This window comes from Populus nigra, chromosome 4 (assembly GCF_951802175.1).
Source record: "Populus nigra chromosome 4, ddPopNigr1.1, whole genome shotgun sequence".
Classification (NCBI taxonomy): Eukaryota; Viridiplantae; Streptophyta; class Magnoliopsida; order Malpighiales; family Salicaceae; genus Populus; species Populus nigra.
Window position 1 is genome coordinate 8,369,245 of NC_084855.1, and position 27,148 is coordinate 8,396,392.

The 27,148-nt window shown below is 33.3% G+C and overlaps 3 protein-coding genes across 5 annotated transcripts; 2 read left to right on the forward strand and 1 right to left on the reverse strand.

Moving 5' to 3' along the window:
- The first annotated feature begins 540 nt into the window (after positions 1-540).
- On the forward strand, positions 541-9,330 carry LOC133692600 (serine/threonine-protein kinase CTR1-like). 3 transcript variants are annotated; one of them, XM_062113670.1, is made up of 16 exons: positions 541-844; positions 964-1,979; positions 2,069-2,367; positions 2,466-2,610; positions 4,148-4,263; positions 4,809-5,014; positions 5,365-5,814; positions 5,938-5,978; positions 6,148-6,216; positions 6,885-6,985; positions 7,075-7,159; positions 7,237-7,335; positions 7,425-7,493; positions 7,908-8,039; positions 8,134-8,228; positions 8,771-9,330. In XM_062113670.1, exons 2-16 carry the CDS (start codon positions 1,122-1,124, stop codon positions 8,889-8,891), a joined length of 2,886 nt encoding a protein of 961 aa, XP_061969654.1. In that variant the 5' UTR covers positions 541-844; positions 964-1,121; the 3' UTR covers positions 8,892-9,330. The 3 variants fall into 3 exon arrangements, 2 of the variants coding, with proteins under 2 accessions (XP_061969654.1, XP_061969653.1); XM_062113669.1 differs by having other exon boundaries at positions 541-1,979; XR_009841961.1 differs by lacking the exon at positions 8,771-9,330 and having other exon boundaries at positions 541-1,979; positions 7,847-8,039.
- Positions 9,331-17,515: 8,185 nt separating this feature from the next.
- Positions 17,516-18,707, forward strand: LOC133690830 (uncharacterized). Its single transcript, XM_062111099.1, has one exon. It carries the CDS (start codon positions 17,714-17,716, stop codon positions 18,350-18,352), a length of 639 nt encoding a protein of 212 aa, XP_061967083.1. The 5' UTR covers positions 17,516-17,713; the 3' UTR covers positions 18,353-18,707.
- A 5,541-nt stretch (positions 18,708-24,248) lies between these two features.
- On the reverse strand, positions 24,249-26,958 carry LOC133691239 (double-stranded RNA-binding protein 1-like). Its single transcript, XM_062111663.1, has 3 exons — positions 26,735-26,958; positions 26,061-26,323; positions 24,249-25,555 (listed from the first exon to the last, which is right to left on the reverse strand). Exons 1-3 carry the CDS (start codon positions 26,757-26,759, stop codon positions 24,776-24,778), a joined length of 1,068 nt encoding a protein of 355 aa, XP_061967647.1. The 5' UTR covers positions 26,760-26,958; the 3' UTR covers positions 24,249-24,775.
- Positions 26,959-27,148: the final 190 nt, after the last annotated feature.

Sequence of the window (27,148 nt, forward strand, 5' to 3'; positions counted from 1 at the left end):
GTGAACCCATAATTTTTTTTCTATTTTGTTATCAAACTTTCATGACGCGAATCCCAGGTTTTACGGGATAACTTGGTTTAAAGGGTTAACTCAATCAATTCATTTTTTTTTCTTTTCTTCATTAGTTTTTTCCTTCATGTTGATTTTTTTTCTTTGTTTTTTTCATTAATCTATTTAATTATCACACTTTTATGACACAACCTTATAGCTCGACCCACATCCAATATTTTTGGGTCCGGTATTGCAACCAGGCTCACTTAAACTTAGGTCATGCAAGTTTAATTTTATTATTAATATTATAAATACTACTTTTAGATCAGGCGATACAGCCAAACTAAGATTCTTGGATATAACTTTACAGAAAACCCTAAAATTTTTAAAATTTTATTTTTTTTAATATTTTTATGCAAAAAAAATAATCTGCGGCATCGCGCGGGTCATGTATCTAGTTCTTGCACTAAACCCGCAGCTTGAAATATCGCTAACGTACGCCATTTGCGTTGTGCGCACTCCCTGCCATAAAATCTTACGTGTGAGCCCATTTCAAAAGGTACGCACTCAACCTCGCTGCGCCTGTTAGCTTCTTCCCTATGTTATTTTAACATTTTACAATTTCCCACCGATTCTTCTCACTAGCTCTCTCGAAACCCTTCTCCTTATCTCTCTTTCACTCCACCACCCTCACCGCCCTTGCCCCTCAATCCGAAGCGGTTGCTTGTCTCTTCAAACCACTAAAATTCTAATCTCCTCCAGCAGCTTCATTTGCTTCACCGATAAGTAAACATTTTCGGCAAAAATTCTCGATCTCTGTTTGTTTTTACTGGATCGCTTATCCTGAAGGCAGGTAAACGCAGTGCCGAGATAACGGTGGCTTGTGGTTTTGAAAATTTTTTATTGGATTCAGAAAACCACACAGAAATCATGCGTTTTTTGTTTACTTTCCTGAATCTCATGGACTTGCAGGGATTGCACGGCTTCTCCACTTCTTCTTCTTCTTCTTTGTTCACCCTTTGCAACGTCACCTGAATCAAGTATTTCTTAGTTGCTTGTTATCTTTCTGAATCAAAGCTTGAATTATTGGTTTGGTTTGAATTGTGTGAGGTCCCTGAAAGAAAGAAAAAATGCCTCATCGTACCACGTACTTCTTCCCCAGGCAATTTCCGGACAGGTCTGGATTCAATGCATCATCGTCTTCAAAACAATTATTAGATCACGGGAATAAAAAAGTCACTGAAGATGCTTTTAACATCGAAAATGACCTCCGAAAGCCTTCATCGAAAGATCTGTACTCCACAGTTGGCAAAAATACATCGAAAACAACTGCTACTCCGACCACAATAACCACACCAATATCCGATCTCTTCACGAGCAGTGACGACGAAAAGTACCATCCCAAGACAAAACAATTTGGTGAGGATGGCAAGTATAAACAAAAGAAAAAACAACTTGCCGCTTTTTTCGACTGGTTGTCCGAGAAAAAAGTCGAGAAATCTACTAGTCACGTGAAGTTGCAAAGATTATCGACTGAGGAGGATTTTCAACTGTTAGTTACACCGGACCCGGAACCAGAGCCTGTTCTTCCAGCTCCGGGGATAATTAAAGAGAGGGATGTTGACCGGAATTTTGACCGGCAAGTGTCGCTGCCAAGGTTATCGAGTGGGAGTAGTTACGCTGGTAGCTTGTTCTCGGGGATTACTACACTTGATGGAAACTTTACTACCGATATCAAGGTTGACACGTCGACGACGGTGCATGTGCCGACTATGAAGCAGGAAGTGGTGCCGGAGGTGACTGAGGAAAAGGAGGATCAGCAGAATAAGAATGAAAACTTGGTGCTAAAGACTAAGGAGAGTTATTATTTGCAGCTTAGTTTGGCTAAGAGACTGAGTGCTCAAGCTGGTATTGCTAGTGAGCTTTTGCTTCTGCAGGAAGGCGTACCTGAAGCCTCCGATGCACGAACCGTTTCGTATCGTCTCTGGGTACAGTACAATCCATCCCATAATGTTTTTTTTTTACGATTTCTTTTTCATGTCATGACGAATGCATATGATTGGGTTTGTCGTTCCAGGTGAGTGGATGCTTGTCGTATAGTGACAAGATATCGGATGGATTCTATAACATTTTGGGAATGAATCCATATCTATGGGTGATGTGCAATGAGGATGAGGAAGGAAGTAGGCTGCCACCACTAATGTCGCTCAAAGAAATTGAACCAAGTGAGACATCAATGGAGGTGGTTCTTGTTGATAGACGTGGTGACTCGCGTCTTAAAGAGTTGGAGGATAAAGCTCAAGAACTGTATTGTACTTCGGAGAGCACGTTGGTGTTGGTGGAGCAACTGGGCAAACTTGTCGCTGTTTACATGGGGTAAGGTGTTTATCATGATAGGATTACTCTTTGTTATCTAATTGAATGTTCACTTATCTGCTTGTGTGCCCCCCCCTTGTGTGGTATTAAATGTTTAGGGGAAGTTTCCTCTGGGAGCAAGGAGATCTCCACAAGCGATGGAAACTGGCTAGCAGGAGGTTGAGGGACTTCCATAAGTGTATTGTGCTTCCTATTGGTAGCCTATCCATGGGACTCTGCAGACATCGCGCCATTCTTTTCAAGGTAAAAAATACATGGTACTTTTCTTAATTAAAAAAAAAAATCGGTATTGGTTTCTGTTACTAGTTCCTTCGTCCATCAAAAGAACACTAATAGTCCACTGATTTATAAACCTTCAACGAGTTGGTGCTACAGAGAAGAGACTTGATTGAACTGAAGGATATTTGTTAGTGGATACTTAGCCTTAATGGTAATCTAATTGGATAGGATATCTATGTGTACATGTGTGGTGGTATCTACACCGTACTTTGGAAATTTCAGATTGAGGGAGGGAGGGTTGCAGTGGACTGTATACATGTATAATTCATAAGGTCCTATCAGGGAATTTTCTACATGGGAAATTTGAGATCAACTACTGCATGATTTAGGAAATACTCATCTGATTTTTTTTTATTTAGTTCAAGAGCACAGGTTCATAGTGATTTTTTATCGGAGCCCCTAGCTAATCCTCAAAGGATGCTAGCTCTGGAATTCAGTAAATATTAAATGCCAATGGCTGGTGATTCTACTATAATTGTTATCATATTTGAACTTTCACGAAATTCTATTGGATAGATGTGTTACATGGAGGAATTATTTGGTTTTTGCAAGAAGGTTCTCTTGATATGTAGGCTTGTGATCCATCACATTTTCTTAGGATTAGGGATGAAGGCTTTGGTATCTTTGTTGTTTCATTTCTCTTTTGTATGGATTGATGTGACTGCCAGTTGAGTGGGTACACATGTTTTCATTAGGTATGAGGATGGAAAAATCTGGCAGTTCGCGTTTTTGTGTTCTGTTGTTTAATTTTCCTTCTCAATTTGTACCATTTTACGACCAATTTGAAGAAATATTTTTTTGGAAGATCACATTTAGTTCATAGATATGGTGCCGGGATTCACTTTTCTTAATAGAAGGAAGTTTTTAAAGCACACCTGACTTCTGAACAGGGGCGTATCACATGAGAATGCAACTGATTTAGAAGAATCAAGTGTCACCCACAATTATATAAAGCAATCCATTAAGAGTGCTCTTTCCCCTGATCACTAAGTGAGGTATTTGTAGCTTGTTGCAGTAAATGACTATTTGTTTGAAATCTTTAATTCATGTGGGTCCTAATATGATGTCAAGCCTATCTGATTGTTCCGTGTAACATTTTGTTTGTGCAGTTAATATTTGTAGCACTTGCTGAAGGATATAAGCTTAATCTTTGAAAACTAATTTCATTGCCAGTGGATCATGTCTGTTTCTGAGCATCATTGAGTAAAGCACACCATGGGCAGCTATCTTTCCATTGTATCGTTGTAGACAGGGTCCTTATGCTGATGCCTTGTTAAATCCAATTAAAGTTGAAAATAAATTTACCAAGATCATGGTGAAGCAGATAGGAAAATTACATGATCATTGTGAAGCAGATAGGAAAAACATTTTCAGCAACTTACTATTTTGTAGAAGTACCCAAAACCGATCTTAAATCTGTGGGCGCATGATCATTATACTATAAAAAGGTGAGTTTCTCCGTGCATTAGTAACCTGTGGTGATATATTTTGGCATGTGCAGAAATTGGCAGACTATATAGGTTTGCCATGTCGGATCGCTCGAGGTTGCAAGTATTGTGTAGCTGATCACCGGTCTTCTTGTCTTGTCAAAATCCAGGATGACAGGCAGTTGTCAAGGTATGATACTTTTAATTCTACCTTACATTATCACGTGAGATAAAATGAAATAAGATAAAGTTAAAGTAAAACAAGTTGAGGAAAGCTTTAACCAGTCTTCAAGATTTCTCTATTTGCTGAAGAATGTTTGTAGTTTTTGCAAGATGATTTTACAATTAGTTATGTCACTTCAATTCCCGAGTATATACTTAGCCATGTGTTCTTTTCTTCTTGTTGTCCAAGCACTTTTGTCTATGCAGCAGTAATGGTTTTCGAGATGTTAAGTATCCTCTTTTGTTCATTTATTTGTTATTTATTTTTGTTTATATATTGACTAGTATCCATATGAACTTTTGGCCACCATTGCATCTATTTGATCAATGCCAATCTATGTGTGTTCCCGGTTCATGATTCTTCCTAATATGGGTAACTGTTTAGATCACCTGAAAACTGCTCCATAATCCAATTAGATGGAATTATGAATGTCTTTGAACTTGTCTCCTTTACATATGGTAGTCTACCATTTTCATGTTTTGCTAATACAGAGGAGTGCATTTTCTTAACAGGGAATATGTAGTTGATCTAGTTGGGCAGCCAGGAAATCTCCATGGTCCAGATTCCACAATAAATGGAGGATTCCTTTCTTCAGTGCCTTCACCCTTTCAAATCCCACATATAAAAGAATCTCAACAACCTTACATGGATGATGCACCTTATGAGATTCAAGACTCTAAGCAGTTGTGTGCATTTCCTGAAAATCCTGTGTGTTCAGGTATGCCTCACAGAGTTAACTTTTACATGCATCATGCATCAAAGGGGTGAGAGTAACTTTAGGAATTAGGGTAACCAACGATGACATAACTACCACTTATGTTTTTTTTGGTTGTGTAACATATCGCATATTGGTTCTTTGCACTTCTGTTTTGTTTGGCATTTGCATTGCAATTGTTTGCGATAGCATGCATTCTTGATTTCCATGGATAGCTGACAGCTCGAAATTTCTGTTATTTTCTTTCCCACCTTATTAAGCAACAAGGTTTCCTACATTGGTATCTATTCCTATTTTATGCAAACCTTTTTCTTGTTTTACAATTTTATTTAATGGGGAGCAATCTCTTGCAGGCAATAAGGAAGTAGAGGAACTCTCAGTGGTTGATGGTTGGCTTGAACATCTGAAACCCTCCACTTATGTACCAGTGGATCAAGTTTACCTTGGAAAAGAATTGTCCCTGATGCCTTTGGATTTGATAAGGAATGCTGAAGCTCCTGACGCAGCTGGGCGATCTGTACATGAATGTTCTGGACTTGAAGAAGAACAAGTTATTGCACAACAAACTTGCAAGAAGGAGAAAGTTGTATCTGGAGGTCCAGTCATAAACAGTGTTGTCAAGCAAACCAAAGTAAACCTATCCAGTCAGTCGGATAAGAAGGAAATTGAGAGCATAATCGGCAATCAAGCCAGACTTGCTTCCATGACCATCCCAAGATATTTGAATCTTGAACCTTCACTTGCCATAGATTGGCTTGAGATCTCATGGGAAGAGTTACATATCAAGGAGCGTGTTGGAGCTGGTAAATCTTTTGCTTCTCATTATCTCTAGAAGCCTAGGATTGATGTTCTTGAAGTATTCGATCATTATCCCTTCTTCTAGATGCAATTAAATGAAGTGCTGTGCTCTCATTTTATCCTTGCAGGCTCATTTGGTACGGTGCATCGTGCTGAATGGCACGGATCTGTGAGTATATTCCTCTTAGACACGTGCTCTTTGATTGTTCCATGATTAGTCATTTGAAGTTGATTCTGCTACTCGCCTGCACAGCTCCTCTGGTCTTGACGTTATATGAATGTTTGGTTGTACTATTCTTTATTGATTTCAGAAAGTAAATCCCTTTGTGTCAATACAGGATGTTGCTGTCAAGGTTCTAATTGTTCAAGATTTTCATGATGATCAGTTGAGGGAATTCTTGAGAGAGGTATGTAAATGCACCCTATCTATTTCATCTTTATTATTTGCTGATGTGCAGATCTTGTGTCATCTGTCCATGCATGCTTCTGTCTAAGTTGCCCTCCCCCCTAGTCCCAATCTCTTCAAAATGCTACTTTATTCTCCTCTTCATTTTTTTGTTTCTTTTGTTCTGCTCGTGATTTATCTATATGCTCTAGTCACCATTGTTTTGGAATTTTAACAGTTAGCTAAACAAGCAAATGAGAACTCTTGATTTCACACCCATGTACTTCCATGGAAGCAAATGAGAACTCTTGATTTCTCACCCATGTACTTCCATGGTTTTGGTCACTCTCTACCGTATATGCTGCCTTTTAGTGTTTTACACCTGTCCATGCAAATGCATGGAATCCAACAACCATGGGCTGTACCTTGCACGAGTATTGGTTAATGTTATTGGTCTTTTGAATAGCTGATTGTCTTGAATACAATTTGCTGTCAGTGTATTATAGGTTGCACCTTATCATCTCGTTGATTTTTACTGGTTGAGTGAAAAATCTAAGCATGTCACAGGGTATTCCTCTATATATTGTTAGGTTTTAAGGCTTTCTTCTTCAAAGATTACCAGCTTTGGGTGTGTTATTTCTGTGGCGAATAACACTGCTACAGATCAAGTTATAATTAATGTTTTTTCAGGTTGCAATAATGAAACGTGTTCGTCATCCAAATGTTGTTCTCTTCATGGGGGCTGTTACAAAGCGCCCTCATCTATCAATTGTGACAGAATATCTGCCAAGGTATCATCCAATTTTTAGCACAGTAACCGGTTGATGTTCATCTTTCACTACTAACAAGAAATATCATGCTAACCAGAGTTTCTGAACAGGGGCAGTCTATACCGCCTCATACACCGGCCTGCTGCAGGCGAAGTACTGGATCAAAGGAGGCGGTTACGTATGGCACTTGATGTGGTGTGTGATAGTGTTGTTCATAGTGCTTTTGATTTCTGATGTTTTTAGCAAAACTTGATGTTCTTTTTTGGGAGCAGGCCAAGGGGATCAATTATCTTCACTGTCTTGATCCTCCAATTGTTCACTGGGACCTTAAATCTCCAAATTTGTTGGTTGATAAAAACTGGACAGTAAAGGTAAATGATCAAATATTCACATGAATGGTATTCAACTTTCAGGCAACTTGCTGCATATTTTTAACCTCAATTGTTAATTTCATGCTCAGGTGTGTGATTTTGGGTTGTCCAGATTCAAAGCTAACTCTTTCATATCATCAAAATCAGTGGCTGGAACAGTAATTCTCTCTTAATATTATCTGCTTTAAATTATCCGTGTTCATTTGCATCGTGAAAAGTCCCTTGATTGTGATATTATTATTTAATTGAATTCTTCAGACAGTTGTTTCTCCGGGAGATTAGACTAATATACCTGTAGGCATGAGAATTTGTTGAAGCTGTTTTACACGCAATTTTGTCAACTTCCAGACTCCTATGGTGTTGAGAGCTACAGCATTCTTGTTCATTATCATTAGACCTTTTTCGTGTTGCTTTTTTCTTTTCTGATTAGGCTTTTGAATATGTTCCATAATTAGCTGTGCACTCTTCTCTACTCTAGAAAATCAGATAATTTCCAGTTAATATCTTGCAGGTTGAAAATTTGCTTCGCAGTGCTTCAATCAGGCATGTAACTCTCTTACTTTTATTTTCAGCCCGAGTGGATGGCTCCAGAATTCCTTCGTGGAGAGCCTTCCAACGAGAAGTCTGATGTTTACAGTTTTGGAGTCATCCTATGGGAGCTTGTGACTATGCAACAACCTTGGAGCGGACTTTGCCCTGCCCAGGTGAAACATAAAACTGACACCTGCAGCTCGTCAAATTGTTAGACACTCCCACTCTTTTTTTTTATGATTAAGCCGACATAGTGGAACCTTTCAGGTGGTTGGAGCTGTAGCCTTTCAGAATAGAAGGCTTTCTATTCCCCAGAACACACCGCCAGTATTGGCTTCTCTCATGGAATCTTGCTGGGCGGAGTAAGTACTCTTGGGTTCCATAGTTGTTTATACTTTATAGTACTTGTATTCTCCACAGTTAAGAGCCGGGGTATTTTCAAGATGGAATATGCTTTCCCTGCTAAGATTTTTTTAATTAAGAACAACACTCCAGCACATCTTCATTATTGAAGAGTGTTCATGCCATCATATTGAAAGTATTTAGACTTCTGCATGCAATTTGCGTTACAATTCAAGTGCCTACAAGATATGGGTGCTTCTTGATCATCATGCTCTGTTCATAACTAGTCAAGAATTGATCGCTTATTCCATTTTGTCAGAACACCAGATTCAACTGCACTTGCCTGAGATGTGCAAGACTTCTACTGTTCTGATATACTTATCTGGACAATCATAGCTGTCTTGTGTCTAATACCATGATCTAGCTGCTGTCTCTAAGAGTCCTATCCATCCCAAACTATTAAGTAGCTGTTTTGTTTCTAGATGAGCTAAAAAAATTACAACTGCTGAACTGTTGGTTATATTTGTTCTGTTTATGATGCCTTTTGATTTTCTGTTGGCAGTGATCCATCTCAGCGCCCATCTTTTGGTAAGATAGTGGAGTCATTGAAGAAGTTGTTAAAGTCTCCACTGCAGCCAAGGCAGATCAGTGGACAAAAGAGTTCTCCCTTCAAAGATACTTAATATATTCTCACTGTAAAATACTTTGAGCATCCAGCTGGCTTCGGAGATTTAGCTGATAGAAATAGTCCTGAACCCCTATAGTTATGGTGAACTAACATTACCTTTTTGGTTCCAGGCAACTGTAGATGTGTTGCTTATCTAACCCATTTGGAAGGCGTTAAACTTCGAAACCTGCAGTTCAAAATGCAGGCCGAGAAGTTCCCTCTGCATTTGTATAGGTTTCTATGGGCAGCCCTTTTCATTCAAGTTGATTTGCATCTCAAATCTGAGATGTTTAAGATTTCGGAAGATATTTTGGCATGTATTTTCTTCTGTAACCTGTAATCAGGGAATTTCTCCATGTTCATACAGTAGCGTGATGTAATAATTCGATTGAACTCCTTCCAGTATATTTAAGCATCAATGCAATTGATCTACAGATGCAATCATTTTCTTTGAACTCCTTGTGCATGGCATATAGTTCCTTGTATTTTTGCTGAAATCATGGCCAATCGAAGCTTCTTCATCTGGGAGTAGCTTGATTTTTACTCATCTTCTGAAGGTAAGTCCTCAGTGGAATCGCTTTGATCTTCCTCGTTGTAATGTCGTTATGGACTCTTCTATTTCACGGCCATCAGTAGAAAAGGTGGATTCAATACCAGTATGCAGTCTTCCGAATTGGTTGCGTTCCCTTGGCATCAATACAAGCCATTAGACTCATTACCAGCTGCAAGAACTGTTTCCCTGCGACTTGGCTATCACTGCATTTGTCATCGTTTTATGCAGAACCTGGAACAAAAATCTCCCTTGCTCTAACGTGGTTTCTGAATAATTTTTTTTGCTGAGGACTGGAGGGAGTTGGTGCTCATTATATTACACATAGCGACCTCTGTGATCCTATTCTTTTTAATCGCACGTCGAAGGGTATGAATGTGCTCTCTGTTGCAAAAAAATAAAAATCAAGGGTTAAGCTCTAACTCGAGCTTTCCGTTTTGCCAAGTTGAAGCTGCTAACAGTAAATGCTCGACAATATCATTCTATCATTTTACATGACTGCATTATTGCCCTAGTTTTTCATATTAGGATTCTTTAGTGATTGTTTGGATTAGTTAGGAGGTTGGTGCTCATTTCTCAATGCTCCCCTTAATTATTTTCTCTTGCGAGCATTTTTCACAAAGCATGAGTTCGTCCATGTGACGTGATACTTCATGACCCAAGGTTTTTTCTTTTTTTTTGGAAAGTTAAGTCATACTAAAAATTAAGGGTATTGATGCACGTAGATGGGTTAGGTTTCAGATTATAATTGTATGTAATTTAATTTTTGATATTTTATAAATTATAAATTTGATTTATTTTAAAAAAATTTACACGAGCAGGTTGGATTTAATAATTAGGCTAAATTTTTATGGATATTGCTGATATATATGAGCTAATTTTATATTGCTAATTTTTATGGGTTGAGTTTAATTAGAACAAAGATTTGATATCAATAAATTAACCCAAAACTTTTTATAAAATGTAACAAAATAATTTATACTTAATACATCAACTAAATCAATTAACTAAAATAAAAAAATCAATTAGGATGTGATAAATAATGAGTTTATAGGGTATATAAGTTGGGTCGGGTTGATTGGATTTTAAAAATTCTAAACTGCCATCCAATCCATGATATTTATTTCTTAGATTTTTTTGATTTATTTTCAGCTATATTATATGGCTTGATGGATTAGTTTATGTTAGTTTAAGTTAGATAATACAAATATTATAGATGAGATAGTTTTTTAAAACACTCATACTAAAATTTAAAATGGTTTAGTCCATTAAACAATAGATATTTTCTTTCTTAATAATTCATTTTTTCATTAATTTTGATATTTAAAGACATGAATAGATATTTTTTAAATTTATATTGTCTCTAATTTTAGAAAAGAAGAATATATTATAAAATATAAAAAATGTTAAAAATTAGAAAAAAAAATTTTGCCCATTTCTTTTTTTTTCTTCTATTTACTAGCTTTTTTTCAAAAAGTTTTTACACATTTTATTTCAAATAAAAGTTTTCTATTTTATTTAATTTTTTTAGTCACACTTTTATTAGCAAATGTTGCAATGATCATTTGTATCTTTTAAATCAAAAGATGGTTTAATAATATTAAAGAAAGAATTATAGATATGTTAATGAAACATACTTGATGGTAGTAAATGTGTATTTGTTTTATGAATAATTTATTTTTAATGAGTATTTTGATTTTATGTTCAAGATTTTCTATATTTTACATAAAAATTATTTATTTTCTATTTTTCTATTTGGATTTTTAATTAAAATAATAAATCAGATAAAAAAACGTGAAAAACAAAAAAAAATCCAGCATAAAAAAATAAAAAAATAATACAACTTAAGTAAATTGTTTTTTTAAAAAAAGCAATCATTTTTATGATTTCTAAAGTAAAGTAAAAAGTTCTGATGTAAATAAAAAAATATTTCTAGATGTATATAAATAAAAAATATCAAATTTTGTTTGAAATTTTTTTAATTAATTTTGTCCTTCCATAACTTTAAAATCATAATTAAATTATTTTTTTTTAGATTATGAATGGAGTGACCTATGAAGGAAACTATAAAGACTGATCTGTCAATGTCAGACTATAAATTTTATTTTTATAAAAAAGAATAACATAAAAGGAATCTCTAATGTCATTAAACTATTTTTGGACTCGTGGCTTTCCTATTAGTTCGGCTTCTTATATAAAATGCAATCTAGACTTGTTTGTTGCCCTGACTTTGTCCAATTTTGTGGAAGAATTTGATGGAAATTACAGTTCAGACGAATCAGTGCATTCCATGACCTTTAATAAAAGACAGGCCTTTATTTATTTTTATTTTCTTATAAAACATGTTTTTTTATAGTTTCTGATTTTTTTTTGCAGGTCTCATTTATTCTCGGTCCATGTATTATTATAACAAAATAAACTAAAATAAAAGGAAGAAATCCACAGTGATAGATACGGTAACTCTAGACTTATAACATGTTTGTCAAAAAACTGAATTATTTTTTTTAAAATTATTTTTTAGTATTTTTATATCATTTTGATATTTTTTAGATGATATGTGTTGTAAATGGACGCTCGGTTTGGCACTAACGGTCTTTTCTACTTTTTTTCTTTTCTCTCTTAAACATTGATTTTCATATGACCCTCCAAAATTTCAAAGTAATGTATTGTTTTTTCCACTTTCATAATCATTCTTTTTATTTTTAGTTTTTTTTTCTTGACCCTTTTAGATAACTTTTATTGGTTTTCACTTTCATCCTTCAATTCTAATTTGTAGTATATTATTTTTTCAATTTAATCCTCATTTATTTTTTATTTTTTTTGTTATTTTGTAAAAGTTATTTCTCTTTTCAATTTCACCAATTCAATAAAAAATTTGTAGTTTCCATGTAATCTTCTTTTTATTATTACTATTCTTTTAATTGTCTTTTTTTTTATTCTTTTTTTATAATTGATTTTTTTTTCCAGTCTTATTCTTCAACGTTTGATTTACCGGGAATTGGGTTTTGCATTTTTTATTTATTTATGGTGCTTCTAGTTTAATGACCTGGATCACGGGTTTAAAAAGCTAATGTGGGTTTACATCTTTTTTGTACTTATTTTCTTTTTTAGTTTCATCATTTGACATTAATTTTTTTTTTAAAAAAATAGCTTTGTGTTTTCTTATATTTCTTTTCTATCGGGTTATCCTGATTTCATAACTTAAATCACGAGTTTAACGGGTTCGGGTTGGCTTGGGTTGTTCCCTAACCTTCTTTTTATCGAATTTCATCCTTCCAGAGGTTTGTTTCTCAAGTTATTGTGAAAAAATTTTAAATTTTTTTTATTCATTTACTATCATTATATATGTTTGAATGATGTAATTAAAATAAAATCAACATATTTGATCCAATTAGGGCTATAATTAGAGTTATAGATTGTTCTTCTTTCTTTAAACGCGCTTGTGACAACTAAACATTATTTATTTATAAAAAAAGATAATACGGCCCGTGGCATAACACAAGGCCACATCTAATGCTAATTTATTTGTCAATAAGACTAGGTTCTTTCCCCTTTAAAACTCAAGAACTCATCCTTGTATTATGTAAGTGGATTTAGAAAAATACAATCATTAACCACTTTGTTGAAAAAAAGAAGAAAGAAACATAAATGGAAGCATAATAAAGATAACAACTAACATAAAAGGTAAAAGAATTGGCTGAAATAGGATTGTCATAAACAAAACCACTAGCAATGATTTTATTTATGAAATAAAGTTTGATAAGCTCTACCTACCTAAAAGGTTTACAAGTATTTGAATAGGCTTGAAATTGTTCTCGACAAAAAAAAAATCATAATCTATAAACAAAAGGGAAAACGAACATAAAATAAATAAAAAACATAAAATCTAGAAAAATCAAGGACAAATAACAAAACTAGTTCAAATGGCATCTCCGAGACCTATTTCAAGGGTCCTTTAGAGCTCAGTTAATGTCAACAACTTAGGCCTCCAATGGAACTAGATCTTAGAAATATCCTAGAAATATTTAAGCTCGATCCAATAGTTGGATAAAAAAGTGTGATCTTTTAATGCTACTTTGTTGGTTTGGCATGATCGAGCTTCTTCTCGAGCTTAGCTCCGTCCTATTTGTTAAAAAATGCTTTTGCTAGACTATTTACGTGATTTGTAAGAGGCATGTCTTCATCTAACAGCATGTGGTATGTCGTCAAGTGACAGAAACCTTGTTTCCAGGGTAACGACTGAAACATTTCGGCATTCTCTCCATTAGGGTTGATCATTTTCGGTTTAGTTCGGTTTTTATAAAAAAAGTAACGAAACTGAAATTTATTTTTTTAAAAAAAAACCAAAACCGGTTCAAACCGGTTTGGCTCTGTTTTCTTTTCATTTTTTCAGTTTGGGTTCAGTTTTTTCGGTTTTAGGCTTATAAAACCGAAACCAAACCGAACCAGTCGGTTTTTTTAAAATTTTAATCGGTTTAATTGTGTTTTTTCACGGTTCGGTTTTTTCGGTTATTTTTTTTAGTTTTCTCGGTTTAATTGATTTTTTGATTTTTTTGCTCACCCCTACTCTCCATGTACAATTGGCATGTTTGGCATAATTTTTTATTGTTTGGCGTGTGTAGCCTTTTCTTTTTTTTCCCTCACTCTTCTCGATTTTCGTATTGGACTTCCAAAAATTCAAATTAGCCCCTGAATTTTATGTTCCTTTAGATTTGATTACTACTATTGATTAAAAATGCATATATTAGACTATTTTTGTGATTTGTTGAATGCAGATCTTCATCTAATAGTGTGTGGTTTGCTATCAGGTGACAAAAATCATGTTTTCGTGGCAGCAATCGAAGCGTGTTGGTGTCACCTTCATGTATAGGTGGCGTGTTTGGCATAATTATTTCTTGTTCGGCATGTGTGGTCTTTTCCCCCCTCACTCCTCCTTGATTTTCATGTTGACCTAAAAATTCAAATTAGCCCTTGAAATATATTTTCCTTGAGATTTGATCCCTATTATCTTGATTTTATTTTTTTTATTTGGAATAATTTATGAAATTAGAGTTTTTTTAGTTTCATCCCCATTGGATTTTTTCATATGTCAGATTTAGTTCATATTCATTTGATTGCTATTTATTTTTTTAAAGATGCTCTTTTATATTTTTTTACAATTTCATTATTCTTAAGTTTTTTTTTCTATAAAGTTTAATAATTTTTTTATTGCTATTTTTTTACCTTAAATTTGTTTTGATTTATTTTGTTTTATTGTTTCATCATTCAACATTTAATTGGTCTAATCTTTTAACTTATTGGTTGAACTCGGATCTAGGATTTAACGGATTGTAGGTTTGAGAGACTAAGCTGGGTTTACAAGGTTTACCCGGCTTACTTGTTATTTCCCCTTTTTTTTAAGCTTATTTTTAGTTTTGACTTGTTTTTTAATATATGTCTTTCATGTTCGTGGTGGATTTGAGAAGATTGAGGTGGCTAAGCATCTCAAAGTAGGTTTAGTGGAAGATGAGATTACTTATCATGAACGAGAACATGTAGTTAGGGAGGCACATTCATCTACAAGTGATCCAGGCCCGTCTATGAGCTGTGGTGATTTTAGTGTTGACACCTATATGGATGAATTGTGAAGTGTGTTGACTTTTTAATCATGTTGGGGAGATGAATTGTGAATTGTGTTTCTGAATTGTGAGTTGCCGGTTGTTTTTTTGTGGTAATGAGTTAAAAGGTTGGAAACATTGCCTCAATCACATTTTTTTAGCAAGTCATGAATGAAGCATGGACTCTTGAGTTACAGATATCGCATGTGACCTAGCAAACTGTGTCATTATTCAAAATATTTTATGGGCTGTGTTATTTTTTTAATTTTTTTATGTCACTATACTAAATTAAAAAAAAAGGCTCCAAATCACTTAACAAAAAAGGAATTACACATTAAAATCTATTATGATTATTCTAAGAAATATAATTATGAGACTCGATGAAAATTGACTTGGTTTAAAGGTTGGGTCATGAGTTTGGAGAATAATTAGGCAATTTCATTTTTTATTTTTCTTTGAAAATTAGCTAAAAAACTCAACAATAAAAAAATTAGTTTTTCAGCAATCAGATCCAATTTAGAATTAAGATGGTCATATCATTCATAAAACTACCTAGAAAGACACAAATATAATAATTCCTTTTTTTTTCATTTCCAGATTTTTTTTTGAAAAATAGCATAGTTTGTTGAAAGTTTTGGGACAATAACACAAGTTGAAAAAATATTCGAAAAATAACATAGTTTGAACACAATCACGTTTTGAAATAACATTTTTGTACTTAACCACTATTTTGAATAGTAATCGCGTCTTAAAATATGTTTTTTCACACAATCGCTATTTAGAATAACAATTGTTTAATGAATGTTTCAAAACATCTTCTTTTTGTAAATTAATTAACCTAAACAAAAGCCAACGAATGTTTTATGAAGATCTAATAGCCAAAAGATAGGATTCAAGATCCAATAGTCAAAAAAGAAATAGGAGATAAGATGATGTGGTAGGAGAGAAAATGAGGGGGGAAAAGAAAAGAAAGAATAGGTTACTTGAGATATACCGAGACTATGTTTTCGACACACTCGATATCGTTAGAAAAATTCTAACGAGACAATTATAACCCCACATCGAAAGAACACCAAATGAGATCATAATTAACCTTAAACAAAACTCCTAACAAATTATGATCATGCTTGTAGGTCTTTTAAAATGTGGTTAGAATTGTCTCGTTGAGATCTTTCTAATGGTACTAAGTGTGTCAAAAACAGAGCTTCAATGTGTTTAGTAACCGATTCTTTCTTGATCATTAAATCTTGAACCTCATTTTTTACTATTGAATCTTCATAAAATTTTGGGTTAACTTTTCATGCATGTTAATTAAATTAAGAGAGACATGAGTTTTGGAACAACCATAATTTTTAATAACAATACAGTTGTATTCTCAACAACCATTGTGTTTAAGAACACTCGTAGCCTTCTTTTGAAAGTGCAGCCCAAACAGAGATTGATCAAAATTTAAAATTTTATTTTTTAAAATTATTTTATATATATATTTTTATCATTTTAATATAATGATATTAAAAATAAATTTTAAAAAAACATAAAACTATTAATTTAATATATTTATAAATAAAAAACACTTTTAAAAAAAATATTCATATCATTTCTAAGGTCATGTTTGTTTCTTGGAATTCACTTTCCAGAAAAATCACTTTCCAAACTTTCATGTGTTTGTTTGTTATTAGGAAAGTTGGTCAACGGAAAACATTTTACAGTCAAAGAAAAATTTGGCTTGGTTTTCAGGAAAGTGTTTTCCTGAAAAATTTGGGCGGAAAACACTTTCCGAAAGTTGTGAAAAATTTAGAAATGTCATATTATTTGCTGATTATATCAAATCTGGTCCTCAAACTTTTGATTGCTATATATATTTTGTTTTGAATATTTATTTTTTAATTTCATCTATTAAAATTTAATTTTTATATTAACTTTGGTCCTCATTTTTATAATTGTTATTTGCTTTTCCCTTATCATTTTCTTATTGAAATTTTTTATCTATCAAATTTGGTCCTCATTCTTTTGATTGTTACTTATTTTATTTGAAATAATTTATGAAATGTTAATTATTAATATTTTAATTTCTTCATCTTTTATTTTTATTTTATTTGAGATCATTTATAAAATTATATTTTTTTTCAATTTCATCATCATTCAACTTTTTAATTTGTAAGATTTGTTCCTCATTATTTAATAAACTTGAGAAAATAAAACATTAATAAGTTATTTTTCAGCTTATTTTTCATGATATAACCAAATACTAGAAAGTATTTTCCAACTTATTTTCCATTACACTACCAAATATCAAAAAATAATTTATATTTTTAAATTTTAATTTATTTTTTTAAAAAAATACTATCAAGTAAATAAAGAATACTATCCAGTAAATAAAGATAGCTTATACACCCCTCCAGTTTCCTAGTTTCCTCAGACCAGCATATTATCTGACAATCCAGAAGGAGACGAAATAGACAAACGGCAATTGTGAAGTTAAAGCAAATCGCCATATATAGGTCAATAATAAAGCAGAGAGAAGGGCGGCTATATTCATTTGCCCTCGATCAATCTACGACAGCAACGGTCCTTATTATCCCAACAACTTATCACCCCCCTTCCTCTTCCTCTTCCTCTCCAAAAACAAATCCCCCCCCCCCCCTAAAGAAAAAAAAAAACACGCAAAAATAGAGAAAAAAGAAAAGAAAAATGATATTCGATCTTCTGCTACAAGCAGGTCTAATCCTGCTGGGAGTTTTCATGTTTCTAGCTATGCATAACATCCCTCAAAAATTCCTCTCCAAACTCCGTTACCGTAACCGCGCCGATCTCCAAGCCAAACGCCACTTCGTTCTTGGCGCCCAGCTTATCGCTCAAGCCAGATCGCCCTCCAACTCTCGGTCCACAGCTACCTCGTTAGCCAAACAAGCTGAAGACGAAGCCAACAAAGCCATCTCTCTCGACCCCAAAGACGCCGCTTCTCACATCTTAAAAGCCTTATCTCTCGATCTGCAAGGGTTCAGAACATCAGCTCTGGAATCGATAAACGTGGCTCTGTCGCCGCTGGCGGTTAAGTCGCTAAGCGCGAGCGAGAAAGGGGATGCGTTGTTTAAGAGGGCTGAATTGGCGATGGGGATGAATCGGCGCGGACGAGTTGAACCGGCGATTCAGGATTTGACCGAGGCAGTTAAGTTGAATAAGGATAATGCGAAAGCGTTTTGTTTGTTAGGTGAGTGTTACGAGGCAAGTAAAATGATAGAGGAAGCTAAAGAGGCTTATGAGGAGGCTTTGAGGTTGCAGCCTGAGTTGGCTTCGGCGAAAGAGAAATTGGGCCTCCTGCGTTCTTAACGGCTTTTGGTCTTTCTTGATTCTGGTTTCTTGCAGAAACCTTTAGTATTGTATTTTCTTTTTCTTTTTTCTCTTCAAATGAAAAGGGGAGTTGATTTAGTAAACATGAAAACGAGGAGATATGCCCCCCTCCCTCCCTCTTTTTGTGAATTCTGTGTGTCTACAATTCTGATCCAAGACTTGAACAACAGATTATTGTAATCTTGGGCAGATGCTGACCATTTGAATATTTTTAGAATAATTGGTAAAGGTTTCAGATGCTCAATCCAATTGAGCAAGAGTAGCTTTTCCTTTAGCCCTTGTATCCTGTGGTTACCTCAAACCTCAAGTAATATTTTCTTTCTTTCTTTCTTTCTTTCAAGTTCTACTAAATTACAAGCAAATATTGTAGATAAAACAATAATCTTACTGATTAGTGAAATGGTTTATCGCATAAAATGGTTTAGTTCATATGGGATTAACGGCCAGCATTCAACTTGTTTTTATTCATAGATAATAATAATAACAGTCTAATTATCTTGCAGAAAATCCGAAATCGACATCGAAAGGGATATTTGGTATCATCTTCTCTTGTTTTTTTTTTTTTTTGGCTTGTATAAAACAAACAAAAAAAAATCTATTTTTATTTTATTTTTTGTTTATAGTTTTTTTTAATTTCTTTATTTTTTAACAAAAATACATGAATAAAATGTTTTTATATAAATTTTTATTTAATTTAAAAATGTAATATTAGTTAAAATATAAAACTAATGATACAGCACATTTAGTTTAATTATGATTGTGGAATGGTGACCATGGTAGCGGTATAGTAATTATACTAGTAAAAATAACAATACAATAATGGTTGATATAGCGTAATAATGAAGATAATAGTTATAATAATGGTTATAATGATATCAAATTTATATAATTGTTTAAATATATTTGTAAATGGTATAGAGTTAACGATGATGGTGATTGCACGGTAAATAGTAATAATGATAATTTAAAATAAGAGAAGGTGGTTATACAAGCGATGATAAAAATAATATTATTATGTTAATAATGATGATAATGATAATTATAATTATGAAATTAGAATATATTAGTGAACAGTTATAGTGGTGGTTTTGATGGTATTATAATAGTTTTGTTGTTAGTATAAAAAACAAAAAACAAAATATAACAATTATTTTTATTGTTTTAAGAAAACTATTTTAGTTTTAAAATTGTTCATATAAAAAAAAATTAGTTCACCCAAACTTGTTATTTTGTAACATAAAAAAAAATATCCTGATTGTTTACTTGAAAATGACTTTTTTTAAAAAGTGAATTAATTTTTTATATTTGATCATGCGAAAATAAGTTAAAAAATATTTTTTAATGTTTGACTATATCATAAAAAAAAAAAAGTTAAATAATTTGATATTATAACTAGCCTTGATGCTCGTCTTTCACCATGAGGCTGAACTATTTTTTTATGTAAAAAATAATGTTTAGTTGTTACATGCATGTTTTATTTTAAGAAAAAATATGACTCGGGTCACAAACCTACATGAAGTAAAGAAACTGGCTTTAATTCAATTAAACAAAAAAAAAGAGGAAAAGATAGTACATGGATTCATAACCCATTAAACATGGAAGAACGAAACAGAGTAAAAAATAACATAAAAAATAATCTTGGTCAACCTGAATTAACATGACAAACATGTAACCCTATTAATTAAGGCTAAGCCAACCTAAGATATCCCGTTAAACTCGCATTAACTTTTTGAACCCATCACCTAGGTTATTAGACCCCAAGTGCCCAATCTGAAAAAAGCATGGAGTCCAATTTTCAATCAATTAAATATAGAAAAAAATTCTTGATTATACAAAAAAATTTAAAAATAGCAATTAAAATAATAAAGATCAAAATTAAAAAATAATTTTTTTATCTTATTAAAAGATGAAATTAAAAGGAAAAATCAATTTAGTAAAAGAATAAAAAAGAATAAGAATAAAAAAAAGACATAAAAATAAAAACAATGTTTTGATTGAAGTGTAAATTGAAAAGAATAATAACTTTTACAAAATGACTAAGAAAAAAAATAGAAATCAAAACAACAAAGTTCAAATTAGAAAATATAATATCATTAATTTGAATTGAATGATGAAATTAAAAATCAATAAAACTTTTATAAAAGGATTAAGGAAAAAAAAAGAAATAAAAGGTATGTGAACCAAAATGAAGAATTTTATATTTGGTAAATTGTGATTAAATGATGAAATTAAAAACAAATAAAACTTTTATAAAAAGATCAAGAACAAAAATTAAAAATTAGAAGAATAAGGATAAAAGTTGAAATACCAGCAATAAAGAGAGTCAAGCTGTTTTAAGGAGGAAAGAAAAAAGAAAAAAGAAAAAAAAGATCTATCAGCGACAAATCAGACCACCAACGCCAACACACGCCACACCAACTAGAAGAGGATATAGTGGCGATTCCAACAATATGACAAAAGGATATTTTTGGATGTCGTACACTTCACCCTCCTTTTATTTTAATTTTTTATTTAGTTAAACACAAAATTTTCTATAAGCTGATAATTACAAAAAAAAACCCATTGTGAAAAGCGGAAAATACCTATTGACCTTGTATTTAAATTTTTCTAGTTTTAGTGTATTTTTATTGTTTTACTCTGTATTTTAATTGTTTATTATTTTTATATTTGTTTAAATACCAAATTACCATTCACCTTAAATTATAATAATAAAAAAATCATTGTAAATATATGAAAATATCCCTGGATATAAAGTTTGGTTTTTTTTTGTTTTCAAGAGTATTTTAATTGGTTCACAATACAACTAAAATAAAAAAATATTATTTATTCTCGTTTTATTTTATAGTGATAAATGAGCCTCTTAACAAAACTATAATACCCTCGTAAACTAGTGTTAAACACACCAAAATAATGTTCCAATGAACAGTCTAGAGAGTTTTTCCATGTACCTTTTTTAAATTTTGAAAACACTGAAATTTATCGAAAATTATTAGACGAATGTATCAACAATCTTTGAGAATTTCAAACAAAAAAGGAGAGTTGATCACGTCCCTTGCAAGACTTCAAAGTTGACTATTCTCCATTCTCCTTTGGGTGGTTTAAGACTTGGCTTGGCTTCTTTATCATCTCCTGATTCTAGAACTATTTGATTTAAATATCTCAGAAGGTAGCCGTTGAATATAGTTCGGGAGTAGGTGCGAGACTGTGAGCCCTTGTTCCAAGGTTTGCCCATTTCTGGTTTGGACCGAAGAGGCTTCCCACTCTCAATCCAAAAGTATGTTGACGCGTGACTAGCAAACTTCTCACTCGGTCTTTTGATCATATACAGGGAGGCCGGAGGGGTGCTAAGCTTCTAGAAAGAGCACTGGTGATTCCTTTACATTTACTGTGCTAGCTGTTGCTATCGAGAATAGTTTTTAGACCCGGCTCGGTGATAGGTCCGGGTTTCAGGTTTTGATCAGGTTATTGGGTCGTTTGAGTCAAATTTTTTTAATCAAAACGATATTATTATAGTAAAAAAACAAAATAAAAGTCAACGTGTTGCAATCGGGTCTTGCCGGGTCAACCAGGTCACTAGATCAGCCTGTTAGGTCATACCGAGTTTTTTCTTCTCCTGTTTTTTCTTCAATCTGGCCCGATTCTATCTCTTGGTCCTGTGTCAATCCATCGAATCGGGCCGGGTTTTAAAACTATGCTATCAAGGGAAAATACTCTATTAAAATAGTATTTATTTTGTTGTTCCTTTTTCATTTGTTTCATGTAAATATTTTTTCTTTTAATTTCATATTTGCATATATTGCGCTGAATAAAGGATTTAACTTGTTGTTTGTTTTATTTTATGGAGTTTTCTAGATCTTAGAAAAATATATAGACATTGAGTTAATATAAAAAAAATGATTTTGTTGTTTGAAAAAAAAACTAAATTCAGGGACCAAAATTAATAGTAAGAGAAGTTTGAAGGGTTTTTTTTCAAAATTGTTTAAGGACCCGTTTTTAATATTTTTTGCTTTCAGTTTGGCTGAATTTAAATTCATTTTTTGTTTTTAGTTCGACATCACTTTCTGTTTTAATACAAAACTTTATTTTGTTATTGAATTTAAAAAAGATGAAAGAAAGTTACATGAATGTGTTACAAGAGAGACAAATTTAATGGTCTCCCACATTTTGATGGAAAAAAATACTTAATTTTGATGTTAGTGAGTTTCATATAATTAGATAAGTTTTATTAAAGTGTTTTTAACTTTTAATATTGTTTTTTTTTAATAAATAATAGCTCAAGAATTCATTTTTAGTTTGAGTTGATTTTTTATTTTTTAACTGATTAAATGCCATTTAGAGGTTAAATATGGGTTATGAACTTTATAAGGTATTTTTAAACAAAAAAAGGGTTGAAATGAGTTTTTTTTTTTTTTTTTGCTAAGATGGTGGATCTTGAATTTCTAGGCACTTGAGGTGATCAAAGCAAAACTAGTAGAGTGATGTGTCATCTATTTTTAAAAAAGATTTAAAAAATAAAAGAAATGAATGACGTGTTACTTGCCCCCTTACTGTAAAGATAAAAAGAAAGATGAGTATGCTGGCATGACCTCCACAAACCTCCTTTTAAGGCTAGGTATGTAGGCTGACCCACATGCTTTTTTGTTGTTTTTCCTTGTATTTTTAATTTAAACCCATTAAAAAAGATTAAGTAAAAAATAATTTAAGATTTTTATATTAAATACCAATAATTTTCACCTTTTTAATACTAGGATCATGGCTCCTTTTTTTTTTTAATAATATTAGCAAGTACTCTTTCTAACACCCTTGATGATTTTTAAAAAATTTATTGCCTCTAAATTTTGTTTGGATATTATTTGATTAAATAGAATTTTATTTTTTATTTCTTTCCAAATAAGGTTATACCTTTTTATATAAAATTATAAAACACTCTTTTTATGCGACATATCACAATGAATTTTTTTTTAATTATCCGGTAACTTTCTTGGACATGAAGCTTTTCATTATTGTATAATTAAATAATAAATAGATTTTAAAAAGAGATTTTTGAACATAATCAAGTCGATGCAACACAGCGTAGTTTCATTATATATATAAAAAAAGATTAAAATGCATCATCTTGAAATATTTTTATTCTTAATAAAAAACCAAGTTTTAAGTAGGTTGTATAAGTCACGTCAAGTCAGCTCTTTCCTAATTCATAAAGAATTGGATCCGGATATCCAAGTTAACTGGCCGGGCAGGACCAATTTCGGTGCCACGGACAACAACGGAGCCGCATAGATCCTTGCGTTATCAGGCCTGTTTACAGGTGCTATTATCATATTATATTTTACTGGGCTCGGAAGGAATTTAGTGAAAGAGATTCAAGGCCGCTTTGGGCTCGGAAGGAATTTAATGAAAGAGATTCAAGGCCACTTTGGCCTTGGGTTGAATTTCTTTGTTGCAAAATCTTTCCAGTCCAGGTATTTGGCAGCCAAAACCATCTACTGCATCCATGTTATTCTGGATGGCATTCACCCATGCAATCTCGTCCATGTCCAATGACTCCTTATTGTAATGTTACTCTTACAGGTTCATTCTTTTTTTTGCTGTTCTTTCTTTCCACTGAGAGTATAGCCTGTTGTGCTGGGAAATGAAAGTTCCTAACAAGATGGTGTCGGAAAGGCATCGAAATGCCTGGAGAAATTGCAATTAAATTGTAAAGTCACGTAGTTTCTCTAATGCTTCGTTGTATAGCACAACGAGATTCAAAGCATCGTTCGTCCCATGACTTGGTCTAAGCTTGCATTCTGAACCCGCACCACCTATTAGATGTGGAGAGGCTAGAAGCCTAGAAGCTCAGCATGACATTGTTTTTACTGGAAAAGGGAACGCCTTCCATCATAAAATATTGTAAATTGAGAAAGTTGCTTGGGATTTTACAAGCACGAGTGAATGCGTGCTCAACGAACCCCTGTTTCAAAATTCCACAAAGCACAACTCATTGTAATAATACACACCGCACCATTAGAAATGCATCCTCATCAACTACCATTGACAATTGTATTACCAAAACAATACTTGTATAGAGGAGCTGATCAAAGTAGTTTAAATGCAGATACCTGGTGAGGGTACAAATGTTTCATATAATCTCCCACCGCCGCTTCAAAGATGCCAACGCATGTAAATGCACACCGATGGAGCAGTGGAAAGGATGCATGCCAAATATTGTTAACAGATTTCACCTCCCTAAGCCAATGTTTTAGGACAACTTACTCAGCCGATGACCTGAAATTCTCATAATGTTAATCTATTGAAACTCCCAGTGCCTCCACCCCTATCATCTCAGAAACCAAACGTTTATCTATTTCCAGTAAGCCCTACCCTTGCCCGGCACCAATTGCAATTCTCTCTCCATGGGTTTTAAGCGTTTGAAGCCCCTATCTGAGCGAGGACAGAATTGTTTGCCATTGAAGCCACCTCTATAATTCCAGTAACCTTACCTGTGCCTGCATTAGATTTGGCTGATATTTCAGCACCAGTCCCATGATTGCTTTGATTAAAATTCGGAGAGGTCAACTGCACACTTTCAGGATTACCAGTATCATAGGAAGTCAAAACCCCTTCAATATCAAATGTTTCTCTCTCATTCAAGTTGGTGCCTGACTTCCCATCCTGGAAAGTCATTGTTGTTTCCATTGTTAAAAGTTTGCAATTTGCTCCTCGGATGGCAGATTTATCTGTTTGGTCTGCTTCTGATCCTGATTGACCATTCACTATATTCAATTTTTCAGTGAGTTCACTTTGAGCATTGTTTATCCTGTCCCCAGAGAGTTTCTTTTTCAACATTTTCTTTTTAAACCGAGCCTTCTTTGGCTTGGGAACATTTTCCGCCTCCTCTTGAAAACTAGCCTCAACTCCCCTCTTTCTGCAAGGAATTACCGTTAATTGAGAGCTGCCACTTTGTTTATCAGATCCACTCAATTGGATTGCTAACAAAGCAGTTCTAGCAGCTTTGATCTCTGCTTCCTTTTTTGTTTTAGTTGAAGCTCCAATATACCGAATCCCCCCAATCTCAACGGTGCATTTAAAAACAAGTCCTCTTCCAGGTGTTTCATCCTTTTGGCACTCATATAATGGAATTGCATAATTCATCTTTTGAGCATACTCCTGAAGTAGATTCTTGCACAATCCTGTTTCATGCTGAAGAGAAAAACAATGAAGGTCAGGTGGGAGAAAAATACCTGAGAACACTATGAATAGTTCAAGTGCAGCAATAATGACCACCTCACATTACACATGAAAACCTGCAACTTCATCGATTAGACAGGAGCAGTTATGGATGCCAACAAGCCTTAACACTCAAGGATCAAGTCCACTCCAAAATCAGAAGGCACAAAAGTAACAACTTGAAATGACAATGATTACACTAATATTTAGCTACATGGAAGCTGCTAGGGCATTTTGTGGCTTCCAAAAAGTCCAGCCATGGCCTTTTATGCAACAAATATAACAATTAGTAAAGGAGAAGCATATTTAACATAACTTCAAATCTGACGTCCAAAACTCCGAATATCTTTATAGCATGAAATGCAGAGATAAAAAGTGAAGCAAAGCAATGACCTTTTGTGTTATATCAGACTCGACACAGCATTATGGAACCAAAACGAAGTTAGAACTTTCATTATATGGTAGAGGCTAAACTCACAACAGGTTGAGAAGTGGATTCATTAATTTCACCAGCTTTAGCCAACTCCACAAGAGCAACCTCGGCAGCCGATTGCTCTGCCGCCTTTCGATTGAAAAAACCAGGTAAAGAATCATATCTAACATCCTTCACAATCACTGTGGACCTGAAGGATGGCTCATGGGAAGGGCCTTCTTTGATTGTCTCATATACAGGAGTAGGCAAGCCAGCCTTCTGTGCATACTCCTGCAATCGGCTCTTGAACACATAGCAATTCGATACACCTGAAAGATATATGACAAAACAAATAAGAGTCTGTCTGTCTCTCACTAAACAAATCATTTTTCTAACAAGGCACCCATTTGTTTCCATCTTAATTTATCAATACTACTCCAATCCGTTCAACTGATTCGTGAGTCTTCGCGATGTTAAAATAACTCAAGCAGCCAATGGTCTTCCTCAAGAATAGTATAATTAACATTTTATTTATTTAATTAAATAAGATTAAGGAAATCCTTTCCAAAATTGCATCTAACTATAACTACGTTTTATTTTTACTTAAGAAAATACAAAAAGAAGAAATGCAAATAAAAAAGGGGAATTCAGTAACCATCATATTAAAATAGTAGCCCTCGTACACAAACAGAGATCTAAAACAAAACCATGAGCTCTAGAAAATATTGTATGATATATACCTGAGAATCCTTCGTTGGTGAGCATGGTTATGATGTACTTATTCGCTCTCTTTGGTCTCCAGAAGGTTGCAAGAAAAGTGCGATGATAATAAGCTTGATCGAACGATGATTTCGTTGCCTTTTACTTTGTCGACGGCAAAACAAGTGGTGGTGTGAGACAGAGAGACTGGACCTTTTTTAGCGGAAACTCACTCGCGTGCATTGTTATTCTGTGTGTTTGTTTTGTTTTCAAAAACTACTTTTAAATTTTTTTATTATTATTATATATATATAATAAAAAAATAAAAAAATACTTTTAAAAACAATAATGTTGATCATTAGACAAATGATAACCGTATGATTCGAGGCTTTCGCAGATATATTTTTCGACAAAATCAATCTCAAAACATGGATAGTCCCACAATTTCACAAATG